Below are 25,664 nucleotides of genomic sequence, written 5' to 3'. Positions count from 1 at the left end.
CAATATAAGAATAAATTTGAACTCAAATCCCAAAAGTAACCACTATACTCTTACATAATAAACGATTCTTGTTCATCCTTGACGAAAATTTGCCTGAGTGAAAGGAACTTACGAAAACAAACGACAATTCCGAAAATTCGAAAAGAAACTTGGACAGTCATTTGCGGGGTTCAAGCTCAAAGAGCGAATCCCCTCCAAAAATAGGCGTATGCCGCTTAGCGCGACGAGAACACGGTATTCTTTAGTAAAAGGCGAAAGAATAGTTCGCTATGTGCTCATCGCACGGCTCCGTGTGTTATTGTCGAGGAACGGGGACATCTCAAATATAGAGGCTATTCTTCTGGTCGTGTTGAGACTCGCCGATGTGGGACTAAAAACATTGTTCCCTTGTCTGGGCTGAGTTCTGAACAAGTAGCCAAATTTTCAAAGTCTTTTCCAGATTCTATCAGTGTCGAGAAACTTTCTCTAAAGCTTCGATTTTTACGGTCTATCCTCGAATCGGAGGATGATGTTATTAGAGTTGTGACTGCAAATCCTCGAGTTCTTGCTTCCAGTTTGAAGAACCAACTGGAGCCAAACTACAGGTTCATCAAGTCAATTCTTGAGGAGGATGATTTAGTTGCTAAATGTATTAAACGTTGGCCGCCTATCTTACGCGTGGAACTTGATGGCAATTTGGTTGCTAAAGTCTCTCTCCTCAGTTCATACGGGTTTCCAAATGCTTCCATTGCCAAGTTGATGGAGTATGCTCCACTAACGTTTACCCTGTCCTCTTCTAAACTAGAAGAATCGTTGAAGAAGGCGGAGAGTTTCGGTTTCAAACCGTCCAATCCCATGACTGTCTCTGCTGTCAGGGCGATCAGTCAGATAAATGAATCGAATTGGGACAAGAAACTGGAGGTTTATAGGAAATGGGGTTGGTCGGATGATGAGTTTCTCTTTGCTTTCAAGAAACAGCCTGCCATCATGTGTTTATCGGAGGAGAAGATAAACAAGGGGATGGATGTGTTTTTGAACAGGCTTGGAATGAGCTCTTCGGATATTGCCAGATTTCCAAATATCATATTCTTTAGTGTGGAGGAGAGGATCATCCCTAGATGTTCGGTCGTTGCTCTTTTGCACTCGAAGGGCGTTCTTGGCGGCAGACCTCTTACCATCTCTACTTACATGGGGGCGCTTACGGTGAAAGAGGAAGCTTTCGTGGAAAGGTTTGTGGATAAATATCCAGAGCATGTTCTTGAACTCTGGCAAAAGCTTGGTCGGGGAACTGTCGTTTGATGAGAGCTATCCTCCTTATAGAATTACAGCAGTAAGGAAACCATGCTCTTGAATGTTATCATTTTGCTCCTCCGTATGAGATTAGATCCTCAAATCCACGTGGCATCCACTGTCAATTGCAACAGTTGTTTTGGCATATGTTTTCTTTATGCAGTAATCAATGTGTCTGTTAAATTCTATGGTTAGTTAGAGAGAACATATTGTTGGATGTTTTTTTTAAATAATTAGTATGGTTTCTCGGATTTTCGGCCAGACTACATCCACTCTAGGTTTGGAATCAAACCTTTGTATAAGGATCATTTTGGTCCAAAAATTATATATCTGTCCATCAATGGAATCGAATCCGGGATCTTGAAAATGATTCACTTAAAACAAGGGCTTTTTATGATTCACTTTCAACAAGTTTATTTTATGCTTTGTAACTTTTCACTATATCGCATTTCAAACTACTAGTCCTCCCCGACAATGAAGAACATTTGGTTGGATTTTTACCAACTTTAGTGATCATCCTTTTCTATTTCAGACTTGTACGATGATGCTTACTTCCTCTTAGTTTGATGATTTGTTTCTTCTTAGCACAACACTTGGCTCCAACTAATTTGAGCCTATCCATATAAATACATTAGCAACAGATATCTCAATACCTGTAAAAGAGAGACCAACATGAAGTGCGTAACTAATTTGACAATCTCGAATCGACAATTAACCCAACAATTTCATGTATAAGAATTGTAGGACCTTACCCCGGAGGGAGCCCTTCCAGAAATTCTCGAAGGCCAGAGACAGAGCCCAGGCCCAAGAGGGGGTTTGGAAATAGTTTTCAACCAGCAATAGACGCGCCTCGGTTAGAACCTCACTAGCTGCGTCATTGCCCCAAGCGCAAAGATGCCTGTCCTCGGACACAGCCGAGCTCTTTTTGTTCTCTGCCGCATGGGCCACCCTGGATTCCGATTTCCGATGTGGGATACAAACCCATATAAAACATTACCAAACTGGGTGGTGTTGTTTTTTAAAGCATGCATTTGGTGCCGTTGACCACACCATTCGTCGTAAGCGTCACAGACTTTTACGTACATTTACACAGATGATGATATTGGTTTAACAGATACATCCTCCTTATGTCGATTGCCAAAACACGTCAAATAAGAAAGAAACTTTTAATAGAATTCCCAAATGCATACGCCAATTATATTATGATAACCAATTTTCTTTTCAAAATTTTGACTTACAATTGAAATGTTGGGGAATATCACTCAAGAGAGCAAATCCCCCTCCAAAAATAGGCGTATGCCGCTTAGCGCGACGAGCACACGGTATTCTTTAGTAAAAGGCGAAAGAATAGTTCGCTATGTGCTCATCGCACGGCTCCGTGAGAGGTCTGCTGTGGAGTGTGAGCCTATTAAATACAGGGGCTATTCTTCTGGTCGTGTTGAGACTGGCCGATGTGGGACAAAATGATGTTCTATGAATTGGGCTGATGACCTTCAACTGGGCCGTATCTTAAATGGGCCTAGTTCCAAATGCTATAGAACTGTTCCACCTTGGAAGGAAACGCATCATTTTGGCCGAGACATTATAACGTGCACATGATGGTATCACTAGATATCATCTTATTATCAATCACGATTTGTAATTCCTGATATTGTGATGTTATGATGATATTGCTAATTTACTATATAACAGCTCTCAGGACTATTGTAAAGTGATTATGGTTATATTACTAATTTTGTTACAATCTATACATACACTATGTAGTATGTATACAATAGATGCTAATCTTCAGCAATTCTTTGACTATTTCCCTTTAGCAAAGTGGGTGACAAGAAGAAGCGAAGAAGAAAGAACCAGAACGAGTAGTCAGACAGAAGAGAAGAAGACTGAAGACTGAAACAAATAGAAATCATCAGGAGGATGATCAATTAGCACAACGTTAAACTAACACGCGCAATAAGTTTAGTCTCAATAGTGACTATCTTTCTGGATCGATTCCAGCTTCTGGTTCACTCTAATTTCCCTTCTTGATAAGATTTGTTTCCAAAAAGTTCCAATTCCCTAGACATCTCTTCAAACGTTTCTCTATCCACAGATATTTCTTTTGCATCCACTAAATCTCCTTGAATTTCTTGTTTTCAGTCAAATCAGGTTTCATTTGCACTCAAATTCAAAAACAAGAGCCATGGTTCATTCATACTGTTGTACTTCTGTAGTGAGAAATACCTAATCAAACAACAGCTTCATGTCGAAGCTTTCGCCAAAGGTCAAGAACATGCTCTGGATATTTATCCACAAACCTTTTCACGAAAGCTTCCTCTCTCGCCATTAGTGCCCCTGCGTAAGTAGAGATGGAAAGAGGTCTGTCACCAAAAACGCCCTTCGAGTGCAAAAGAGCAACGACCGAACACCTAGGGATGATCCTCTCCAACTTAAAGAATATCATACACGGGTACTTGGCGATATCTGAGGCGCTCAGACAAAATCTGTTCAAAAACACATCCATCCCCTTGTTTATCTTCTCCTCCGAAAAACACATAATGGAAGGCTGTCTCTTGAAAGCAGAGACAAATTCATCATCTGACCAACCCCATTTTCTAAAAGCCTCTACTTTCTCCTCCCAATACGATTCATTCATCTGATTGATCACCTTGATAGCAGAAACGGTCCTGACGTTGGACGGTACAAAACCAAAATTCTCTGCTTTCTTCAATGATTCCTCGAGTTTTGAAAAGGATAATGCAAGTATGCTTGGACAATTCCGCATCAGTCTGGCAATGGAAGCATTGGGGAATCCGTATCCTCTGAGAAAAGAAACTTTAGCAGCCAGATTGCCTTCAAGATCCATGGTTAAGATACGTGACGAACGTCTAATGCATTTAGCAACTAAATCATCATCCTCAAGAATTGATTTGATGAACCTGCAGTTTGGCTCCAGTTGGTTCTTCAAACTAGAAGCAAGAACTCTAGGATTTGCAGTCACATATCTAATAACGTCATTCTCCGAGCCAATGACAGACCGTAAAAATCGAAGCTTTGGGGAAATTTTCTCAACACTGTAAGCATCCGGAAGAGACTTTGAAACTTTGACTGCTTGCACAGACGTGAACCCAAAACTCTGTAGCAACCCACTCAATGGATCATGTTTCAATCCATCCTGTCTTTGCCCATTACGAGTTTCGGCATCTCCGCTAGATGAAAAGGCTCTTGCTGACAATAAACCCGAAAACCGAAACGCAATACCCAAATCGTCAACGAAATTTCCGGCATTTCTCCAGTACAGAGAAGACCCACGAACACTTTTCAAATATGAAAACCCCGCCATGAACAGAGATCCAGAGATTGAAAACCAGCGCGATACACTAACGAGCTTTATGTCGATTCTTCGAAATATGTAGCTCAAGTTATGAAGAAGAATAACTCACGTGTAAGCTCTGGTCAAAGGGCATGTGATAACGCGTATGAACTTCGAAAATTTCAGCTGCCCACCTCTGTTTCTAAGGATTACCATATGAAAATTAGGGTTTTTCTCCGACGGTGGCGACCGAGCCTTTCCAGGATTATGATGCAGTTTGGCAATTCGCAGCATGTATAGTTGTCCGGTGCGGTAAGAAATTAAGTTAAACGACATCGTTTCTCTTATATGCATATATACTCCAATTTGATATACATATACTTCAATGCTTTAAAAAATATATATAAAGGCTTTCCCTTCACTTCTGACATATTATTGACAACAGTCTATTTACAGTGGGAACATGTATTAAATTTTGACTGTTAGCCTCTCTCACACTTTTACGTAGATTTCATACAGAGGATGATAACATTATCGCATGTCATGTGCTTTTGTTTTGGGTTCGTTGTAATGGGTTTGGTTATATTTAGATCCTTACTCCGATTTTAAAAAACTATATAATCATTTTGTTTTATATTTCTTTCGATCCAATTTTTATTATAATTTGGTTCCATTTTCATTATTGTTTTCGATTCGCTTTAAAATTTCGCTTTTTGAAAGATTATGTAATATTAGGGGTGGCCGTTTCGGGTTTCGGTTCGGTATTCAAGCGGTTCGGTTCGGGAACGGTATTTTCGGTTTTATAAAAAGTGTACCAAACTAGAACCGAATGTTAAACGGTTCGGTTCGGTTCGGTTTTAGTATCGGTTCGGTTCGGAACGGTACCATTATATGAATACCAAATAAGTACCGAACTATAATATTTACACATATATTAGTGGAATATTCGAATTTTGGTTCGATATTCATACGGTTCGGTTCGGTATTTATACGGTTCGGTTCGGGAACGGTTCATTCGGTTCCATAAAAAGTGTACCAAATTAGAACCAAACGTTATTCGGTTCGGTTCGGTATGGTTCGGTTTCGGGACGGATCGGGTCGGTACTAAATTCCCGAACCGAAGTGCCCACCCCTATGTAATATTATTTGGATCAAATGATTCACTTGTGCCGCAAACTTCGAGTACGTGGCTCAAACGGTGACGTTTAGGTGTACGTTCTTTTCCAATTTCCAACTATTCCCCAAACAGCAAATCGCAACCCCTCGTCGCTTGTCGAAGAAAACCCTAATTTTCGTCTGGTAATCCTCAAATACAATGGTGGGCAGTGGGCGCCTAACATTTTCGTAGTTCATACTCGTCATCACGTACCCTTTTGAACGAAAGCTTACATGTGAGTTCTTCTTCTGGATAACTTGAGCTACATTTTTTGAAGTATCGACGTAAAGCTCGTATCTCGCCTGATTTCAATCTCTGGGTCTCTGCTCATGGCGGGGTTTTCATATTTGAAAAGGGCTCTTAGTTCCTCTACTTACTGGAGAAACGCCGGGAAGTTCGTTGACGATTTGGGTATTGCTTTTCGGTTTTCGGGTTTATCGTCGGCAAAAGCCTTTTCATCTACCGGAGATGTCGAAACTCGTAGGGGACAAAGGCAGGATGGATTGACACAAGATCCAGTGAGCGGGTTGCTACATAGGTATGGATTCACCTATGAACAGGTAGCCAAATTTTCAAAGTCTTTTCCAGGTTCAATCTGTGTCGAAGAACTTTCTCCAAAGCTTCGATTTTTACGGTCTATCCTCGAATCGAAGAATGATGTCATTAGAGTTGTGACTGTAAATCCTGGAGTTCTTACTTCCAGTTTGAAGGACCAACTGGAGCCAAACTACAGGTTCATCAAGTCAGTTCTTGAGGAGGATGATTTAGTTGCTAAATGCATCAAACGTTGGCCGCGTATCTTACGCTTGGAACTTGAAGGAAATTTGGCTGCTACAGTCGCTTTCCTGAGGTCATACGGATTTCCAAGCGTTTCCATTGCCAAGTTGATGGAGCAAGCTCCACTAATGTTTGCCCTGTCCTCTTCTAAACTCGAGGAATCGTTGAAGAAAACCGAGAGATTTGGTTTTGAACCGTCCAACCCTATGACTGTTTGTGCTTTCAGGGCGATCAGTCAGATCAATGAATCGAATTGGGAGCAGAAACTGGAGGTTTATAGGAAATGGGGTTGGTCGGATGATGAATTTGCCTCTGCTTTCAAGAAACATCCTTTCATCATGTGTTTATCAGAGGAGAAGATAAACAAGGGGATGGATGTGTTATTGAACAGACATGGACTGAGCTCTTCGGATATCGCCAAATTTCCGAATATCATATTCTTTAGTTATGAGGAGAGGATCATCCCTAGATGTTCGGTTGTTGCTCTTTTGCACTCGAAGGGGGTTCTTGGTGACAGACCTCTTTCCGTCTCTACTTACATGGCGGCACTTAGGGGGAAAGACGAAGCTTTCGTGAAAAGGTTTGTGGATAAATATCCAGAGCATGTTCTTGAACTCTGGCAAAAGCTTCGGGGCAAAGCTGTTGTTTGATTAGGTATTTCGCGTTATGGAAGTAAATCAGTAAGAAAACCCTGTTCTTGAATGTTATCATTTCCTTCCTTCATATGAGATTAGATCCTCAAATCCAGGGGGCATCCATTGTCAACCGCAACAGAGTTTTCGGCGTGTATTTTCTTTATGCAGTAATCATTGTTTCTGTTAAATTTCTGTGGTTAGTTTAGAGAGATTATATTTTGGGGGTGAAATGGTGTACCTGCTTTGAAGGGGAAACAGGAGATTCACTTTCAACAAGTTTATCGTATACTTTGTAACAATTCACTGTATATGGCTTTTCAAGCTACTAGTCCCCGACAATGAAGGACATTTGTGGGATTTTTACCAACTTCAGTGACAATTAATTATCTCAAAGATTTCGTGTAAGAATTGTAGGGCCTTACCCCGGAGGGAGCCCTTCCAGAAATTCTCGAAGGCCAGAGACAGAGCCCAGGCCCAAGAGGGGGTTTGGAAATAGTTTTCAACCAGCAATAGACGCGCCTCGGTTAGAACCTCACTAGCTGCGTCATTGCCCCAAGCGCAAAGATGCCTTTCCTCGGACACAGCCGAGCTCTTTTTGTTCTCTGCCTCATGGGCCACCCTGGATTCCGATTTCCGATGTGGGATACTTACATTCAATTCCGATGTGAGATCTTTGCAGCTGTCATTACCTGTCCAATGAAGAATCATCCTTCTCACAGTGAGAATCCTTTCACACGGATTAAATTTTTGACCGTATGCCTTCTCGGACTTTTACATAAAAATTTCCAGATCTCCGTTTCTAAACGCGCCAATATAAAAATAAATTTGAACTCAAATCCCAAAAATAATCACTATACTCTTACATAATCATTAACGAAAATTTGCCTGCATAGAAGGAAAGGAACTTACGAATACAAACAACAATCCCGAAACAACTAAATTACCGTAGTTTAATGAAAATTTGAAAGGAAACTTGGACAGTGATTTGCGGGGTTCTAGCTCAGAGAGCGAATCCCCTCCAAAAATAGGCGTATGCCGCTTAGCGCGACGAGCACACGGTATTCTTTAGTAAAAGGCGAAAGAATAGTTCGCTATGTGCTCATCGCACGGCTCCGTGAGAGATCTGCTGTGGAGTGTGAGCCTATTAAATACAGCGGCTATTCTTCTGGTCGTGTTGAGACTCGCCGATGTGGGATAAAAACAATTGGGCTTTGGATATTTTAACTGGGCCGTATCTATATGGGCCTAGTTCCAAATGTAATTTTCAACTTCACCATTTAGACGGAGACATTGTAACGTGCACGTCGTACATACATACATACATCCATCTCATCAAATCACGATTTATACAAAAACCAGTATTGTGATTTTATGATGGTGATGCGGACTGTACAATGGATAATTAACTATTTATGCACAAGAAGACGGAATTCCTCATACAAGTTGTAACCATTCCACATTATCGCATGTCATGTGATGTGAGTTTTGCAGTTGATTGGACAATAATTTAGCTTACTAGGTCAATGTTTTTGCAATTAGTACAATGTTAAACTAACACGAGTTCAATGTCCTGTCCCGAATTCTAACCTCAAATTTATGGAAATGACTTATATTCCAAATCATATGGCTACCAAAGTTCATTCAAATGTACTTCTACATGGAGAAATACCTAAATCAAACAACGGCTCTACAACCAAACTTTTGCCAAAGTTCAAGAACATGCTCTGGATATTTATCCACAAACCTTTTCACGAAAGCTTCCTCTTTCTCTTTAATTGCCCTCGCGTAAGTAGAGATGGTAAGAGGTCTGTCACCAAGAACGCCCTTCGAGTGCAAAAGGGCAACAACCGAACATCTAGGGACGATCCTCTCCTCCACACTATAGAATATGATATTCGGAAATCTGGCAATATCCGAAGAGCTCATTCCAAGTCTGTTCAAGAACACATCCATCCCCTTGTTTATTTTCTCCTCTGATAAACACATAATTAAAGGTGAATTCTTGAAAGCATAGACAAAATCATCATCCGACCAACCCCATTTTCTATAAACCTCCAGTTTCTGCTCCCAATTTGATTCATTTATCTGGCCGATCGCCTTGATAGCAGAGACGATCATGGGGCTGGACGGTATGAAACCGAAATTCTCCGCTTTCTTTAACGTTTCCTCGAGTTTTGAAAAGGACAATGCAAGTGTGTTTGGAGAATTCTGCATCAGTTTGGCAATGGAAGCATTGGGGAATCCGTATCCTCTGAGGAAAGAAACTTTAGCAGCCAGATTGCCCTCAAGATCCAAGGTTAAGAGACGTGACGAACGTCTAATGCATTTAGCAACTGAATCGTCATCCTCAAGAATTGATTTCATGAACTTGTAGTTTGGTTCAAGTTGGTTCTTCAAACTGGAAGCCAGAACTCTGGGATTTGCAGTCACACATCTAATGACGTCATTGTCCGAGCCGATAATAGCCCGTAAAAATCGAAGCTTTGGAGAAATTTTCTCAGCACTGTAAGCATCTGGAAGATGCTTTGAAACGTTGGCTACTTGTTCAGAAGTGAATCCAAAAATCTGTAGCAACCCACTCAACGGATCGTGTTTCAATCCATCTTGTCTTTGCCCATTACGAGTTTCGGTATCTCCAGCAGATGAAAAGGCTCTTGCTGACAATAAACCCAAAAACCGAAACGCAATACCCAAATCGTCAACGAAATTTCCGGCGTTTCTCCAGTACGGAGAAGACCCAAAAACACATTTCAAATATGAAAACCTCACCATGAACAGAGACCCAGAGATTGAAAATCAGCGCGATAAACTACGAACTTTATGTCGATTCTTCGAGAAAATGCAGCTCAAGTTGTGAAGAAGAATAACTCACGTGTAAGCTCTGGACAAAGGGTATGTGATAACGCGAATGAACTTCAAAAATTTCAGGTGCCCACCACTGTTTCCGAGAGATGAAAACTAGGGTTCTTCTCCGACAGTGGCGACGCAGATTTTTCAGAATTGGGTTGCAATTTGCAGCAGTATAGCTGTTAAACGACATCGTTTCTCTTCCATATATATATATATATATATATATATAATTTAGTGGTTTATTTTTTTTTAAGGGAAATTCATTAACATACAATTCAATGTTTAATATTAAAAAAATTCTTTCCTTCGCCTCTGACCCATTATTGACAACCGGTTGTTTTATGGATTGGTAGATTATATAAAACAATATCAATCGAGAAGATTTAGTGGGGTCGATTTGAACCCTACTTTTTAATATTATCATTTTCTTCCTTCATATGAGAATGAGATTAGATCCTTAAATCCATGTGACATCCGTAACAGAGGTTTTTGACATATGTTTTTCTTTAAGCATTAATCGATGTTTCTGTTAAATTCTATGGTTAGTTAGAGAGAACAATTATTTTATAATCCGAAAAATTATCGAATTTTTGACCTAAATATATATTTTTTTTAAAATGAAAAAAATACAAGTGGATATTTTTTTTCTATGCGGAGATGAAAATGAAATGAATTTTGCACTATTTTTTACCGACTCAACCACTCAATTTTAGATTAAAGAGAATATATTTTAGAAACATTTGTTTAAAATGAAATGATGATATCTTATTTGATGGAAAACAAGAGATATATTAGATGAAGAAGAAAGATATATAAACAGAATGATATTAGTGTTCATAAGAATTTTGGATTGAATTTTTTGAAAAACAAATCTTATTTAGATGAACATTTTATATAGATTAAGGGATGCATCATTTGAGGATTAACTTAAAAACCGTTATGGAGACTCCTTAAGACAAAAGAAAAGCATTTGGTTGGACTACAAGTACTTTAATGAAATGTTATGATGTGAAAGAGACTATCCTTTCCAATTTCAGTCTTATATGATGATGCATGTTGGTTAATTTAAAGGTATCAATTTAGGTCTGAGGTCTGAAATCTCGTCCGACCTAATCCAAAAACTAGCGGACTTTGGACATAAATTTTTCGGTTCGAAAAAATTGAATTTTTGGATAAGACTCAAATAGGGTTTTGGACTTGATTCAGACCGTTCCGAAAGATTGATATTTAAAAAAAATCATTTAGAAAAAAAATATATAGACCGGTCTGACCCGATCAAAGTTTAGGGTCAGACTTCGGACTTAACTATATAGACTTCATTCCGATTGACACCCCTAACTTAATTTGAATTGTTTCTTCTTAATAGTAGGCTTAGCTCTAACCAATTTGAGCCTACCCATCTATATTTATAAATAAACAACAGAAATCAATATCTGAATTTTTTTTTTATAAAAAAGACAAGCTTTCCAAGAAATGAAGTCTCATGGTGGGAATCCTTTAAACATGGATTAAATTTTGAAGATAAGCCCCTCAGACATTATAAGGTGCACATATCAGTATATATACATCTTATCAATCACGATTTATAATAACTGATATTGTGATGCTATGATGATATTGCTAATTTACTGTATTGTGAAGTGATTATGGTTATATTACTAATTTTGTTAAAATCCATACACATTAGTATGCAGTATGTATACAATAGATGCTAATCTCCGAGCAATTCTTTGAGTATTCCCCTTGAGCAAAGTAGGTAACAAGAGAAAGCAAAGAAGAAAGAACCAGAACGAGGAGCCAGACAGAACAGAAGAAGACTGTAGAAATCCTCCTCATCATCAGGAGGAGTATGATCAATTAGTACAACGTTAAACTGACACGCCCGTCTCAATTCCACTGACTGTGTCTTTCTTGATCGATTCCCACAAGTAAAATAATTTTATAGGAAGTCTCTACCAATAGATCTTTCTTTTGCGTCCCCTAAACCAAAATCTCCAATGAATTTCCTGTTTTCTGTTGAGATGAGGGTTTCATTGCATTCGAAAACAAGAGCTTGTCCGAAACTTCTTTTTGACAATCTATAATATCATATACATGCAGGAAGAAAATGATATAAAGATGTCATGGTTCATTCACACTGATGTACTTCCATAAGGAGTAATACCTAATCAAACAACAGCTCTGTGTCGAAGCTTTTCCCAAAGTTCAAGAACATGCTCTGGATATTTATCGACATACCTTTTCACGAAAGCTTCCTCTCCCGCCCTTAGTGCCCCCCGGTAAGTAGAGATGGTAAGAGGTCTGTCACCAAGAACGCCCTTCGAGTGCAAAAGAGCAACGACCGAACATCTAGGGATGACCCTCTCCTCCACACTAAAGAACATGATATTCGGCAATTTGGCAATATCCGAAGAGCTCATTCCAAACCTGTTCAAAAACACATCCATCCCCTTGTTTATCTTCTCCTCAGATAAACACATAATGGTAGGCCATTTCTTGAAAGCAGAGACAAATTCATCATCTGACCAACCCCATTTTCTATAAACCTCCCGTTTCTGCTCCCAATTTGATTCATTTATCTGACCGATCGCCTTGATAGCAGAGATGGTTATGGGATTGGACGGCATGAGCCCGAAATTCTCCGCTTTCTTCAACGATCCCTCGAGTTTTGAAAAGGACAATTCTAGTATGCATGGAGAATTCTGCATCAGTTTGGCAATGGAAGCATTGGGGAATCCGTGTCCTCTGAGGAAAGAAACTTTAGCAGCCAGATTGCCCTCAAGCTCCAAGGTTAAGAGACGTGAAGAATTTCTAATGCATTTAGCAACTGAATCATCCTCCCCAAGAATTGATTTGATGAACTTGTAGTTTGGCTCCAGCTGGTTCTTCAAACTGGAAGCAAGAACTCTGGGTTTTGCAGTCACATATCTAATGACGTCATTCTCCGAGCCGATGACAGACCGTAAAAATCGAAGCTTTGGAGAAATTTTCTCAGCACTGTAAGCATCTGGAAGATGCTTTGAAACTTTGGTTACTTGTTCAGAAGTGAATCCAAAACTCTCTAGCAACCCACTCAATGGGCCGTGTTTCAATCCATCCTGTCTTTGCCCATTACGAGTTTTGACGTCTCCGGTAGATGAAAAGGCTCTTGCTGACAATAAACCCGAAAACCGAAACGCAATACCCAAATCGTCAACGAAATTTCCGGCGTTTCTACAGTATGGAGAAGACCCATGAACACTTTTCAAATACGAAAACGGCACCATGAACGGAGACCCAGAGATTGAAAACCAGCACGATAAACTACGAGCCTTACGTCGATTCTTCCAGAAATGTAGCTCAAGTTGTGAAGATGAATAACTCACATGTAAGCTCTGGACAAATGGTACGTGAAACGCGTATGAACTTCGAAAATTTCAACCGCCCACTACTGTTTCTGAGAATTACCGGATGAAAACTAGGGTTTTTCTCCGACAGCGGCCGGGGAGATTTCTCAGAATTGGGCTGTAATTTGTAGACTGTATCGTCACTGAAAGAATTCCACAACTAAACGGCATCGTTTCCCTTTTTCTACATTTTAATTAAGTGGTTAATTTCTAACATATTATTCAATGTTTAACATCCCAAAAAACTTTACGTTTTTTTTAAACTTCAACATATTACCAATCTAAATCGTCAAGATTTTAATTAAGTCGATTTGAAATAATTAAAGCTACAAACAATTTCAACGGCAACAACATTGTCAAGGGGCATGATCGAAGCCGGACGTGTTCTCACCTTCGTTTTGTTTCTCGACAGTTGACTTTTGTTCTCCCTCTCCCGGTCGGCCACCGTCTTCTCCGCAACGCACAAAGCGATTTTGCGTTCGACGGCGGCGCGATGTTCTTCCGACATGAATAGGTTTGAGTTTCAACTCTGTCTCTGCCATCATCCCTTTCATCAGTGTATACTTGAAAGAAGATCTCAACTGTCCTGGTTTTGAAGCGGAATGAGTTTCTTGAGAAAGAAAAAAGAGGCGAAACCACTTTCCCGTCGTCACGACAAAAGGGAAAGGTTTCGCCACGAGAACGGGAGCTCGTTACTGAAGGAGCTGATTTCGTCTTCTCACGGTGTTTACAATCCATTCCGAACGTATTCTTCCGACGAAATCCTTAAAGCCACGAACAATTTCAACGGCAGCAACATTGTCGCAGTGGAGATATTCGTATGGTACAGGGGCATGATCGAAGACCGGCCTGTACTGATCAAGAAATGGAAGCAAGAATCTTTCAGTTCAGACTATATCATCCGCGACATCGCCATATCATCTATGACGAGCGGCCACAAGAACGTTCTCAAGCTATTAGGGTGTTGCCTAGAATTTCGCCATCTGATTCTCGTGTGTGAGTACACGGATAAAATGACTCTTCCTTGGATTGCACGTCCAGGCCGCGACAATGCGATATTACCGTGGCATATAAGGTTGAAGATCGCTAAGGAGATCGCAAGCGCGGTAACATATCTTCACACAACATTTCCCAGGACCATAATTCATAGGGACATAAAACCTGACAACATTTTCTTGGACGAGACATGGAATGCAAAGTTGTCGTCTTTCTGTCACAGCATATCAATCCCTGAGGGCGAATCTTGCATTTACGATGCCGACCCGGTTTGCGGAACAGCTGGTTATGTCGAGCCCGACTACATCAAAAGCCGTTTGGTCACCGAGAATTTTGATGTCTACAGCTTTGGAATAACTATGCTTTCCCTCTTGACAGGAAAATCCGGAGTAACTTGGGTAGATGGAAATATTATCCGACTCGTTAATTATGTCAGACACAAGGTGATGAATGGCCGGTTCACTGAACTGATAGACACGAGCATGTTCGACAATGGGAGTGAGGTTTCCGACCATCAGATGATGCAAATGTCGGCATTTCTTGAACTGGCATTGAGATGTATCAGATTCAGACCAGGAGAAGACGTGCCTAAGATGATCGATGTGGCGAAAGAACTCAAGAGGGTAGAAAGATCTTCACTACTCAATCAGATTGCAGAACAAGCCTGAAAACATTTCCACATTGTTTGTTGTCTGAATTATTGTGAGATTCCCAACTTATAATGACCAATTAATTACTCGGGTTTGAATGCTTTTTTTTCCAATTCTACACATCACTGGATCTAAATGATTCAATTATTGAAGATTAGATATCATGCAAACATCTTTTCTTCTTAATTGATATAATAGAAGAGGCAACGAAGCAAGTCCAAGAAAGCAGGCTCTCTCACTCAGAGATTCAACCATAAAAAGTAAGCAACTTTATGTTACCTCTGGTTGGTTCAGCGGATTATGCTTCAAGGTGCATCTTGAAGCTCCCTTTGTATACATCTGAAACAGTTGTAGCAACCTCAGCAACTCCATTCCTGATCTTTGAGATCTGCGTGTCCATGTACTCTTTTTGTTTGGACACCGAGTCGATAAGTGCAAAGAGTTGGGCGGCACAAGCTTGGACCTCCTCCTCACTTTTTTGAACTGCTTCTTGCAATCTCAGTTCAGATGCCTTCAGCACCTCAGCAGCTTCTTTCTCCACAACATCCAAATTAAGAGACTCCTTTTGGATAGTTTTGATCATCACTTTTGCCTCAGCATCACATTTTGCTGAGAAGTCTTCTATTTCCTTTTTCACTGCATTTATCTTCTCTTCATTCTGAAAATGAAAAAGAGCAAAAGGCCTCAGGAATGCAGGAACAAACCAGCCATATTCAGGAAAACATAACTGCCCGTCTTCTAACTCAAGCTGTTCAGTAAAACCCAGGTGGCTTGATTGGATCAGTGATGCCATAGTTTGATTGGTTGCACTTACAAGAACAGAATGGTGTTGACAGGTGGTCAAGCCAGACAGAGCAAAAGACGCTAACATCTAAAGCCAATGGCCAGGCCATCTGATGCAATGACAGTTTCATGTATGCAAACTACTCAAAAGTTCAAGGATGCAGTACTTACTTCATCAATCTGCGACTGAAGCGACGCAAGAAGGGTCTCTTTGTTTGTGATCTTAGAAGCAATTTCAGAGGATTGATGTTGAAGGCTGATCAGCTCCTCCAGCCTCCCCATGGAGTTCTTGTTTATCTCATCAGCATAGGACATCAAAGCAGGCTTCACCATGTTTTTGTAGTCGACGCCCATCACCTCTGCAGGTGTTGACCCCTTCTCGTTTAAATTGTACTGGATGTTAATCTTCAATCTGTCCTCAACCGCACAAGAAAAACCGGTGCTAAATATGAGTACAACGGTCAAGGTAAGGGGACAATGACAATATATCTCATAATCTCCATGATTTACAGTCAATACAACATCTCCCCCATCTGATATGCCTTCTTACAATAATATCAATATATGATGTTTTTTCAGGGATGAATCAAGGGAGTAGACGTCAAGTGGTGGACTAACCTTCTGAAAGATTGGTTGCAATCCATGGCAAGAGTCTGAAGCTCGTGAATTTGATTCCGGATCTGGGTGTTGAGTTCCCAAGCTTTCTGCTCCCAAGCGTCCCTGGCAACCTCAGCATCGGCGATATCCCTATCCACAGCTTGCAACTCCCTTTTCATCCTCTCTGCGTCTCTTGCATTGAAACTCTGAAGCTCAACCCTCTTCTTCAGCCCTTCATTCTCCTCGCACACCCGCTGTCTCTCCTCCTGCTTGACAGTTAGTTCCTTGTGTTTCTCTTCCAGAACTCTCTCGATCTCTGAATTCCGGGCAGTATATTCCCCGATGATGATGCGGAACTTGTTGGCATCCTCTTCCAGGTCGGCCTTTACTTTCTCTAGAGCCTCCTTCTTAGATGGGCCTTTCCTCAGAGCCTCCAATTTAGCCTCCAACTCGGTGGCAGACTTCTCAGAAGCAGCGATGATCTCCACCACACTGCTCTTCTCCGCCTCCAGCTTCTCCAGAAAGTTAGCGTCCAAATCAGCAACCAAGTCATCCTCGCCGCGAATGTAGTGGCGATAGCTTTCGACGGCGTATGAATTCATGGAGTTGGCTTTGAGGAAGGAGGAGGAGTTGGAAGACAAGTGGTGGTGGTAGCGAGCAAGCTGGACCAACCAGTGGATGACAGCGAGAACGGAGGGCCAGTTGTGAGGGGTGTTGGGAGCACGGAGTGTAGATTTGGTGAGCTTGAAGGGGCAGTGGAGGGATTTGAGAAGGAAAACGAGATCGTCGTCCCATTTGCGAGCATCGCAGGGGAAATCGACGGCGGACATGAGGAACTTTAGGGTTTCGGAGATATCCTTGAGGGAAGGGACGGGGTGAGTGCGGAGGGTGGTTGGGAAGGATTGAGAAGAGAGGAAAGCGTTGATGGCTCGAATCGCCGATGCCTGGTTAGATCTGTCGGAGTAAACATCGGAAGCAACGGAAGCTCGACCCATACCCACTGATGACGGACGGCTGCTCGCGAAGCTGACATCAGAATCTCGTGAGTTCCCTAGCTGACGCTGCTCCACCGCCGCCTCCGTCGCCGTTCTCCGTCCGCCGCGTCTCATCTCTCTCTGTTTTCTGATATTTTGATTTATTTTGTTATTCATTCAAACATTACATTTACAGAGAAAAGGCAATTCCCGCTCATCAGAGAAATCGTGGCACCAAAATTTCAAAATTCTAACGAAAATTTCAAAATTAGGTCTTGCAAAAATTCATCAAAAAACAAAAATCAGCCGCGTCACCAAAAGGCCCGTTCAGCTACCGCCACGTGTCCATCCATAATCTTCGGACGCATCACGATGATCATGTCTTCTCGCTGCACGGCCATGCCATCATTCCCATGTGTAAGACAAAATGGGATCATTTTTCCCCTATCCGTTTTTTGTATTTTTTTCCGTTCATCCGGTTTTGTAGGTGCGAGTTACGGACGTAACACACGATCGAAACACTCTATCTCATTCCCAAGCAGGACACGGACCAACCTGAACTTTCCTCACATGATTCGAAGAGATTCCAAATAGCAGTCATGGACGCCATGGACGAATCAAAACCGAAGATTGCTAAGTCCCGAGACTTACCGTTTGGTCCGGACATGGTCCAAAACGAGTTCTTGAATGTGTACAGCTATTCTCTATGGCTTGGGCTTGGACTAAAGTCCGTTTAGTTTATCTAGGTTCATTATATTTTATCTAAGGAACATCCCAACATTCTCTTCCAGATTTTAAGCTCTAAGGAATGAGTGAGAAATACTCAACTATTTCTTTAAATCGTGGTACTAAGGGAGATAATGGAAGGAGTCTGGCCACTTTTCCCATTTTTACTCCCAAAAAGTAAAGACATGTAGAGTTAATCAGAAATCGAATTTTGTAAACTCTCCACCAAGTGATTGTCAAGTCTCTTCTATAAATAGGTTGGTCGTTTGTTGAGAGATGCAATTCCGTTTTTCATTAATTCTCTCTAAGTTCTGAATTTCGATTCTTACATCATCGGTTCATTTCTTTTCCAGTCACACGTCTCGACTTTCAAACCATCGTCGTATTATTTTCCATGTATTAAATCCCCGTCGACCCTTGTATTTTTTACGCTAATCAATAAACTCACCGTCACTGGTTTCCTCATCTCTTCTCATCATTCGTTTCTTAAAGAACCAAAGGTTTAGTCTAATCTCTCGGAATTTTCAAGTGCAACCAAGTTTGTCCGAAATTTCCCTTTCCACACCGAAGCTAAACTACTACACAGAGATTCATATATCTCGAATGACATATGCGGAAAAATTCTATCTATAATCGAAATTTTTTATTCACCCAACGTAACAAGAATTGGAACGGGTAAAAAAGCCCATTGGACCTTAGGGCCTGTTAACTTGTGGGCCTACAGGATATAAATATCACTTCTACTAATGTACTGATGGGAAGTTATTCCTCTCCGTTCCACCCTCATCTCTCCGGTATCCCTTTTTTGCGCATTTACCTCTTTTTTTTTCCTCCCTTCCTTCTCATATCTTTGATTCCGATCTTGATTCTGATCTGGTCACGATCCCCATTTGCAGTTCTTATGTTTTTTCTCCAATTTTGTGTGATGATTTTGAAGCCAGAAGATGATGTTTTCTGACGGAGAATTTGATCTGTGGCTCGCAGGTTATTGATCCCAGTTTTGCGATCCCTCGATTGTGTTTTTTTGCTCGCGATGTAAGTTTTGTCCGACGCGCTTTCTTCTGGACTCTCAGTCCTACTTTTGTCTTGGATCCATTTTCTTCTTCCCTGCCCATTTGTGATGTTGAAATATGTATTGTTCCTTATCCTCTGTTTTTTTTTGGTGTAGTAGATCTTTTACATTTTTTGTTTTTTGACATTGGGATTTGATTATTCTCTACATTTATGAAAAACTTGAATCATCGGCTATAAATCGGGAGATATAGGAATGAGGTTATTGTTTATCTGATTCCGAAGGTTTAGTAAGAACATTACAAAGCCTTATCCCCATTGATTCTAGCTGTGTTTTCTATGTGTAGGTTGTAATATATTTCTGTACCTATTTGCGTCCAGATGCCTTAATAAATAACCATAAAAAAGCTGGCTGTATCCATTTATCTGTATGGGTTTAGGTTTTGCGTTCTGTTGCATGAGTATTGAATCCAGTTGACACTCTGTGATGGCGATCAAAAGCTATTACTCTCTTTCACCATTATGAAAATAGGGGCTGCTCCTCTAGAACATTTTGTCAGATTGAAATAACCCATCTTGCCTAATATGGTAGAATGTTCTTGTTCAATGATTTCAGGGCAGATGAGGAGGTTGTTGACCAGAAGAAGTGCCTTGAGGAATCTTGCAAGCCCAAATGTGTGAAATCTCTACTTGAGTATCAGGTGAATACCTCAGCAATTTGTGGTTAGATGCATTTTACTTTGAAATCAGTCCACTGTGCATTGAGAGATAGATGCATATTCCCTTGAAATCTATCAACTTGGACATTATGTTCTAATGTTTTCTTCCTTTTTCGGTTCAGGCATGTGTGAAGAGGATCGAAAGCGACGAGACGGGGCACAAACATTGCACTGGGCAGTACTTTGATTACTGGCATTGTATTGACAATTGTGTAAGTTAAATTAATATGAATCAGGTTTTTGCTTGGGAGACTTTATATGATTTGCTTGATTACATGTCAAAATATTTATACTGAGATCCTTTCTTTGATCTGCAGGTTGCACCTAAACTGCTTGCAAAACTAAAATGACCAGGCTTGAGTTGTCTCCCTCTTCCATGGTTTATATTAACTGAACCAAGTGCTGTTTGGTTTTTTTTGTTTCTCATACTATTTTTGCACATTCATTTTCTTTCTTTTTTTTTTGGCTGCCGTTGATGTAAACTTTCGAGTTTGTGATATCACTACAATATGAAATAAGAGAGAAGACCCCGCGTCTTGATCTGAACCAATTATCGAACCAGGACAAGATTTTGCTGACTTGTGTGGTAGTTGATCGCCTGTCCGGAAAAGGGGCAAAGGAGGAATAACGGTACGTCAAGAACAAATCTGTGGCACTTCAAACGATTTAAAATGTTACATTTTGTTTTGACATTCACCAGGGGAGTAAAAAAAAAGATCACCATCGTATGTTTTAAACTTTTTACCACACAAGACTTCCAGGTGTCTATTACCATAAAAAAAAAAGACACCATCTGTAAATTCTCCCAAACTTCAACAAATGACGGGGTATTAGTTATATACGATTTGATACTCACGGAAAGATGATCAGACAATCTATCAACACCAACAAGTTGATAGCCCAAGGTTTATTACTTGTGAGACGACTCATTGCCTGTAGTAACCGCCTTGGTAAGGCGGCGGGTACGGACTCTGGACGGTATAAGGAGGTTGAGGCAATGGACCTGGCTGCTGTGGTTGGGGATTGTAGTATGAGCCTTGCCACCCATGGGCATGGCCATGAGGATGAGGCCCTTGCCCATGTGATGTGTTGTGGTTAGGAGGCGGTGGCTGAGGGCCACCGTATGGGGGGTTGCCATATGGCCTTGAAGATTGCTCCGGTGGCCTATACATTGGCTGCCCTGGAGACATATAGTATGGTGGTTGAGGGTGGATATGAGAAGGGTTCTGATTTTCTGGTTGAGGTCGTGAACCCGAAGCCGGAGGCTGATGCAGTGGTTGGTATGGGCCACTGCTCTTGTGATCCTGAAAACTCAGACCAGTCATCTGTCTCTGCACATCTTCCATCATTTCCCGGCATTGGATGCTCCTTGTCATCAAGAAATCGCTGCATTGTTGCTTCATGTTCGCGATTGCGTCCTGTCGGCCAGTGACAGAGGCATATCCCAATAGAATGTCAGAAACCAAAAAATGAAGGAAATACCACGTCACCTCTAGAACTAGCCACTTAAAATGATATATAACGTTGAAACTATCAAACACTGAGGAGGGTTGCACTAAAAGACAAACAACCATACGAGGCAAGGCGGCTAACCTGTAGAGTCGCATAGAATTTCAAGCCCTCATTGATGTTCTCCTTGATCTCGCGATACTTGGCTATAGCAGCTTGAATCTGCTTGTAGCACTTCTCTCTGGATGCTGAAGAAGGGAGCAACAGCCAGCAGGGAAAAATGAGAAATCCAAAAGAACTCCCACGGACATAAAAGCACCGCCTTTCCAAAAATGGAGAACAGAAAGCTTGAGAGGACATGCAAGATAGAAGCTGCTTACCTTTATAGTCTTCCAGATTGAAAATAGCAGAGAAATCCTCATTTTGGGTCTGCAGGAAAGGAAACAAACAGATTACAACGCACTCAGTGTATTTTCGCAACAGATAATCATATGATGATTTCAAACCTTCCCTCTGCATATTCCTTGCCATCATAATTGTTCATTCTCTAGACTCTCAATGAAGGATAAAAGTCATACTAGAAAACAAACTACCAAATACAAGGATAACGATGATTGATATACCTGGATTTGCATCAACAGTTGTTCTTGTGTTTCAATGTTTTGGGAAATTTCTTCGCAGATGTGATCATACTTTGATATCTCCTTCCGGAACAGATCGTCATAGGACCCGCTGGATGTCATCAGCTTCGGTAGTATGTCATCCTAATACATAAATTACAACACATAGGCCTAAATCTGTCTCTGATGCTGGTTCGCAATACCAATATCAGGTAATAAACAAGGTGGAGAATGATGACCAACCAAAAGGAGGATTTTACCTTTCTTTTCATCTCTTTGAGCATGTCTTCCAGACCTGCCCGTTGAGCACCAAGACTTTCCAGCTGCCTCTGCACAAAAGAGCAGAAAAAACGTGAAAATGTTTTATCTCATAAAATTACTGCCTATGTCTTATTCTTTTCCTGTGACACGAATTGATCTCAGGGACAATTAAACAAAACTTGGGTTCGGGTCTTGACTCTCTTGATGGATTGAAGTGGGACATGTTCAACATAAGTCCCTTCGAAAAGCATACATTCAACTTTCCAGAGAAGAAAGGACGTACCAGACTCTGCTTCAGAGCTCCCAGAATAGCATCTTCTGATACATCGAGAGACATGATTGGCCTGGCTAGCGTTGGAAGGGCTGACTCTATCTGAAAGTAGCAAACCAACACGATTCACCACCAAAACAGAGAACATCTGTCAAGCCCCAGAGGAAGAAAAACAGTAAAATATACAAATAATAAGAAGTACCAACCGGCCGATGATCAAGAATTGACATGAAGGCAGAGTTATCTCTCACGGACCGCTCAATCTTCGCGTCACTTTCTGCAGCTTCCTTTATATTGGATGCAAACCGATTTAACCTATCCTGCAAGTTCTTTGTCAACGTGCTAGATTGAGGCCTAGTCCACCGAGTCCCAAATTGGCCTCTGAAGTGAGCGTCTTCTGCAGCTTCTTTCTGCAAAAGCTCTTCGGTCTGGATCAACATTTCATGGTTAATCCTCCTCAAATCTCTAAGCTGCTGCAGGTCGGTTTCCAAGCCAGCAGGACCTCCACTAATCTGAACAGCTTCCACGTCGTCTTTCAGATCATCAGGGAGAGATAAATGTCCATCCAGTGCAAGAATAGAATCTGGAAGATCCATCTCCTTGAGCCTAACTCGAGTCAGCTCACTTGCTTGCTGCAATCTCTCGGCTTGTGTCCTAATTACATCATCAACCATCTCAGTGTATCTAGAGAGAGCTTTCGCACTGTTGTCTGGAACAAGACTCGTGAACAACTTCTCCTTGCTGGCATCCAATATGCCGTTCATGTTCATCGGCTTAACCATGGAAAAAGAGGGAAGTGGAGACAAAGAACTTGGAGAAGGAACTCTCATCAGGTAAACTCGGTCATTTTCTTTGACGGCCCTATCCAAATTACAATTAATGCTTGCCTCTAGCTTGTTGATGGCTTCTAGTAGCTGAGCAGGAGCCCCTTTTGAAGATTTCTTCGCTTCTGTCAAATGACTGATACCGCTCCTCAGCCGTGCAATTTCTTCCGAAATTTCTTCTTTCTCGTGCATCTCTATTCCGTACCTAAAACAAGCTTCCCCGTAAAAGAGAGCTGCTTTGAGAAGCACATGAGATATCCAACCCTTCTCGAAATGATCCTTCAGCGGGGAAGCATTTAGTGCAGCCAAAGCTTCCTCGTAGTATAACCCAACCTAATTGCAAACAAACAAGAGCAGCAATCTCAACTATTCCTCAAATTTCAGTAAAACATATAGCATAAACTAAACCATTTGATCACAAAACTAGCTTTGTCAAACAGCTACCTGCCTGCTGAAGGTACAAAATCTATTCCTAAAATCATCAGTTCATAATGCATTCAAATTGCATATCTGCAATCAAGGTGAAGAGCAAGAGGTGATGGAAGAAAGGGAAAACCCACGATCAAATCACTAACCTGCCTAGAAATTTTAGCACAAACACCAGGGGTGCTCCCCTTGGCGATGGTATTCTCAAAGACAGATTCCTGGGCCTGCGCCAGCATCAGCCGTTCCAACATACCCACGCACTCCACCGACACGTCGACAGTGATGCTCTGACCGATCGACGCTTTAATAGACTCGTTGTCCCTCAAATACGCAAAGGCCCCAGCGGCTGCGATGAACGCGTGGGAAGCCTGCCGGCGTCCATCGACGGTGGTGCGGTCGTAGCTTAGTCCGATCTTACTGTATGTAGCTCCGAGATTGAACAGAACGGCGGCCTTCTCGAGATGAATGTTCTGCTGTGTGGCCTTCTGCTTCGGTCTAAAGGCATCGTACCACAGAAAGGAGACGGTGTTGACGTGATGCTTCTCGGGGGAGATGGGAAATCGTGTCTCCACCAGACATAAAGCTTTGTAATAAGAGATGAGAAGATCACGACGAGCCGCCGGCGACAGATCCTGCGCGCGATCGACTTCGGAGCGGAGCTGATTCAGAGTCTCGAGATCATCCTCTAGAAGCTGAGCCTCGCGCTCGGAGTAGGTGAAAGCGACGTAGTTCCGGAGAGGGCGGTGGAGGTCGATTGCGGTGGTCTTCTTCTCGTGAATGGCAAGCATCAGATTAGTCGCCACTGATGAGGACGAAGGGAATGCGGCCATGGCGAATGATCCTTTCGTTCGGATCGTTCAAATCGACCTTGATTTGATTTGGTTTTTCCGTGCAATTCTCTGCGCGTCTTTCCTCGATTTGTTCCTTTTTTTTCCTTATCGACCAAGGGATCGGGGCTGAGACGGGACGGTGTTTCGATCCAAATCACAAAAACGGCACGCTGTTCGATATTAGACGTCTTTTTTTTTTCCTTTTTTCGGGGTGCATTCCCTAATGTGATGTTGGTTTGTGTATATATAGATGGTGAAGGAACGGAGTACGTCGATCCTCCTGGAAGCAAGAGGCAGGAGCAACGAAAAAGTCAAGCCCTAGCCTTCGTCTTCTCAAAAGAGGTGAGTTCGCTCTCTGATTCTCTCAGATTGATTAGTGTTCACGTTCGACTGCGGATCTTTGAGTTCTTAGGGTTCGGCGCCGCTTCTAGGATTCTCCTAGTTCTTTGATTCTCCAGTTAGATTGATAAAGGGATCATAGTATGATATTTGATCGAGTTGAACCGTTGATTTGTACTATATCTTCTGGTTATGTACGGGCTTCTTTGTTTCGAGGCTGAATTAGTGAAAGCCAGACTGAAATTTAGCTCTCTTGATTGTTCGTTTCAAAGATCAGAAGCCTCAGATCCGAGCGTTTGATCTCTTAGATATGAAGTTGAAAGGGCATTGTGACTCGTTGCACTATGAATTGTTTTATGAATTTACTTTTTTTTTTTTTTTGCTTTCTGGGTTTGTAATTTTAAGAGCTAGATGGAAGTTGTTGATGACTGATGATAGAAGAACTAACACTGTTTTTTCTTCTCTTTTGTGAGATGATGCACTTTGGGTTATCTTCATACCAAAATGCAGATACTGAGCTGCTTTTGCAATTCACATGGACTGCAAGAAGTTTATCCAGTTGGTGGAGGAGAAGAAAAAGAGGATTCTGGAGAAGAAAGAAGCTCCTTTGAAATGGGAACAGAAGCTAGAGGCTGCAGCAAAGGCGGAAGCTGATGCTGCTCAAGCAAAAGAAAAGAAGGCAAAGCCTGCAAGACGGAAGCGAAAGTCTTATTCTGAATTCAGCTTAGTAGACAGCGACGTTAGTAGTGACAGGAGAAGAAAGACGAAAAAATCTCACCGGAAACATGCCCACTCAGATTCAGATGACAGTGATCGGAAG

The 25,664-nt window shown here is 41.5% G+C and overlaps 9 protein-coding genes, 1 long non-coding RNA gene and 1 pseudogene across 13 annotated transcripts in view; 5 read left to right on the top strand and 6 right to left on the bottom strand.

The window, feature by feature from the left end:
- The first annotated feature begins 208 nt into the window (after positions 1 to 208).
- Positions 209 to 2,637, top strand: LOC104824583 (annotated as a pseudogene).
- A 750-nt stretch (positions 2,638 to 3,387) lies between these two features.
- On the bottom strand, positions 3,388 to 4,837 carry LOC104824165 (transcription termination factor MTERF8, chloroplastic-like). Its single transcript, XM_010556145.2, has one exon. It carries the CDS (start codon positions 4,592 to 4,594, stop codon positions 3,500 to 3,502), a length of 1,095 nt encoding a protein of 364 aa, XP_010554447.1. The 5' UTR covers positions 4,595 to 4,837; the 3' UTR covers positions 3,388 to 3,499.
- Positions 4,838 to 5,780: 943 nt separating this feature from the next.
- Positions 5,781 to 7,491, top strand: LOC104824166. The gene is made up of 2 exons (XM_010556146.2): positions 5,781 to 5,955; positions 6,076 to 7,491. Coding segments are annotated over exons 1-2 (1,074 nt in total). The 5' UTR covers positions 5,781 to 5,953; the 3' UTR covers positions 7,148 to 7,491.
- LOC104824167 lies at positions 7,443 to 8,239 on the bottom strand. The gene is made up of 2 exons (XR_773416.1): positions 8,042 to 8,239; positions 7,443 to 7,821 (listed from the first exon to the last, which is right to left on the bottom strand). It is a non-coding gene; the product is annotated as an uncharacterized LOC104824167 (long non-coding RNA).
- Positions 8,240 to 8,806: 567 nt separating this feature from the next.
- On the bottom strand, positions 8,807 to 9,904 carry LOC104824582 (transcription termination factor MTERF5, chloroplastic-like). The gene has a single exon (XM_010556677.1). The coding sequence runs from the start codon at positions 9,902 to 9,904 to the stop codon at positions 8,807 to 8,809; it is 1,098 nt and encodes a 365-aa protein (XP_010554979.1).
- Positions 9,905 to 11,800: 1,896 nt separating this feature from the next.
- LOC104824163 lies at positions 11,801 to 13,495 on the bottom strand. Its single transcript, XM_010556141.1, has 2 exons — positions 12,513 to 13,495; positions 11,801 to 12,409 (listed from the first exon to the last, which is right to left on the bottom strand). The coding sequence occupies exons 1-2, from the start codon at positions 13,246 to 13,248 to the stop codon at positions 12,399 to 12,401; spliced, it is 747 nt and encodes a 248-aa protein (XP_010554443.1). The 5' UTR covers positions 13,249 to 13,495; the 3' UTR covers positions 11,801 to 12,398.
- Positions 13,496 to 13,600: 105 nt separating this feature from the next.
- On the top strand, positions 13,601 to 15,032 carry LOC104824581 (non-functional pseudokinase ZED1-like). Its single transcript, XM_010556676.1, has one exon. It carries the CDS (start codon positions 13,971 to 13,973, stop codon positions 15,030 to 15,032), a length of 1,062 nt encoding a protein of 353 aa, XP_010554978.1. The 5' UTR covers positions 13,601 to 13,970.
- LOC104824162 (kinetochore protein NDC80 homolog) lies at positions 14,937 to 17,616 on the bottom strand. Of its 2 annotated transcripts, XM_010556140.2 has the most exons (4): positions 16,416 to 17,616; positions 15,969 to 16,209; positions 15,294 to 15,672; positions 14,937 to 15,028 (listed from the first exon to the last, which is right to left on the bottom strand). In XM_010556140.2, the coding sequence occupies exons 1-3, from the start codon at positions 17,543 to 17,545 to the stop codon at positions 15,313 to 15,315; spliced, it is 1,731 nt and encodes a 576-aa protein (XP_010554442.1). In that variant the 5' UTR covers positions 17,546 to 17,616; the 3' UTR covers positions 14,937 to 15,028; positions 15,294 to 15,312. The 2 variants fall into 2 exon arrangements, with proteins under 2 accessions (XP_010554442.1, XP_010554441.1); XM_010556139.2 differs by lacking the exon at positions 14,937 to 15,028 and having other exon boundaries at positions 15,174 to 15,672.
- A 1,240-nt stretch (positions 17,617 to 18,856) lies between these two features.
- On the top strand, positions 18,857 to 20,374 carry LOC109117087 (cytochrome b-c1 complex subunit 6-like). 2 transcript variants are annotated; one of them, XM_019203746.1, is made up of 5 exons: positions 18,857 to 18,888; positions 19,079 to 19,129; positions 19,722 to 19,806; positions 19,947 to 20,036; positions 20,142 to 20,374. In XM_019203746.1, coding segments are annotated over exons 2-5 (210 nt in total). In that variant the 5' UTR covers positions 18,857 to 18,888; positions 19,079 to 19,127; the 3' UTR covers positions 20,175 to 20,374. The 2 variants fall into 2 exon arrangements, with proteins under 2 accessions (XP_019059291.1, XP_019059292.1); XM_019203747.1 differs by lacking the exon at positions 18,857 to 18,888 and adding an exon at positions 18,899 to 18,970.
- A 113-nt stretch (positions 20,375 to 20,487) lies between these two features.
- On the bottom strand, positions 20,488 to 24,638 carry LOC104824160 (ALG-2 interacting protein X-like). Its single transcript, XM_010556138.2, has 8 exons — positions 23,825 to 24,638; positions 22,632 to 23,582; positions 22,438 to 22,527; positions 22,154 to 22,222; positions 21,897 to 22,037; positions 21,654 to 21,702; positions 21,418 to 21,521; positions 20,488 to 21,242 (listed from the first exon to the last, which is right to left on the bottom strand). Exons 1-8 carry the CDS (start codon positions 24,503 to 24,505, stop codon positions 20,751 to 20,753), a joined length of 2,577 nt encoding a protein of 858 aa, XP_010554440.1. The 5' UTR covers positions 24,506 to 24,638; the 3' UTR covers positions 20,488 to 20,750.
- A 107-nt stretch (positions 24,639 to 24,745) lies between these two features.
- Positions 24,746 to 25,664, top strand: part of LOC104824159 (probable H/ACA ribonucleoprotein complex subunit 4) — a 1,812-nt gene continuing 893 nt past the window's right edge. Inside the window, exons 1-2 of one of the 2 annotated variants that reach the window (XM_010556137.2) lie at positions 24,746 to 24,847; positions 25,318 to 25,657. In XM_010556137.2, the coding sequence (XP_010554439.1) occupies positions 25,380 to 25,657 (278 nt within the window). In that variant the 5' untranslated portion in view covers positions 24,746 to 24,847; positions 25,318 to 25,379. The remainder of the gene's footprint in view (positions 24,848 to 25,317; positions 25,658 to 25,664) is intronic. The other variant, XM_019203745.1, reaches the window with a different exon arrangement.

This window comes from Tarenaya hassleriana, unplaced genomic scaffold (genome assembly GCF_000463585.1).
Source record: "Tarenaya hassleriana unplaced genomic scaffold, ASM46358v1 Cleome4, whole genome shotgun sequence".
Taxonomy (NCBI): Eukaryota; Viridiplantae; Streptophyta; class Magnoliopsida; order Brassicales; family Cleomaceae; genus Tarenaya; species Tarenaya hassleriana.
The sequence above is the reverse complement of the archived record's forward strand: the minus strand, read 5'-3'. Positions and strand labels throughout refer to the sequence as shown.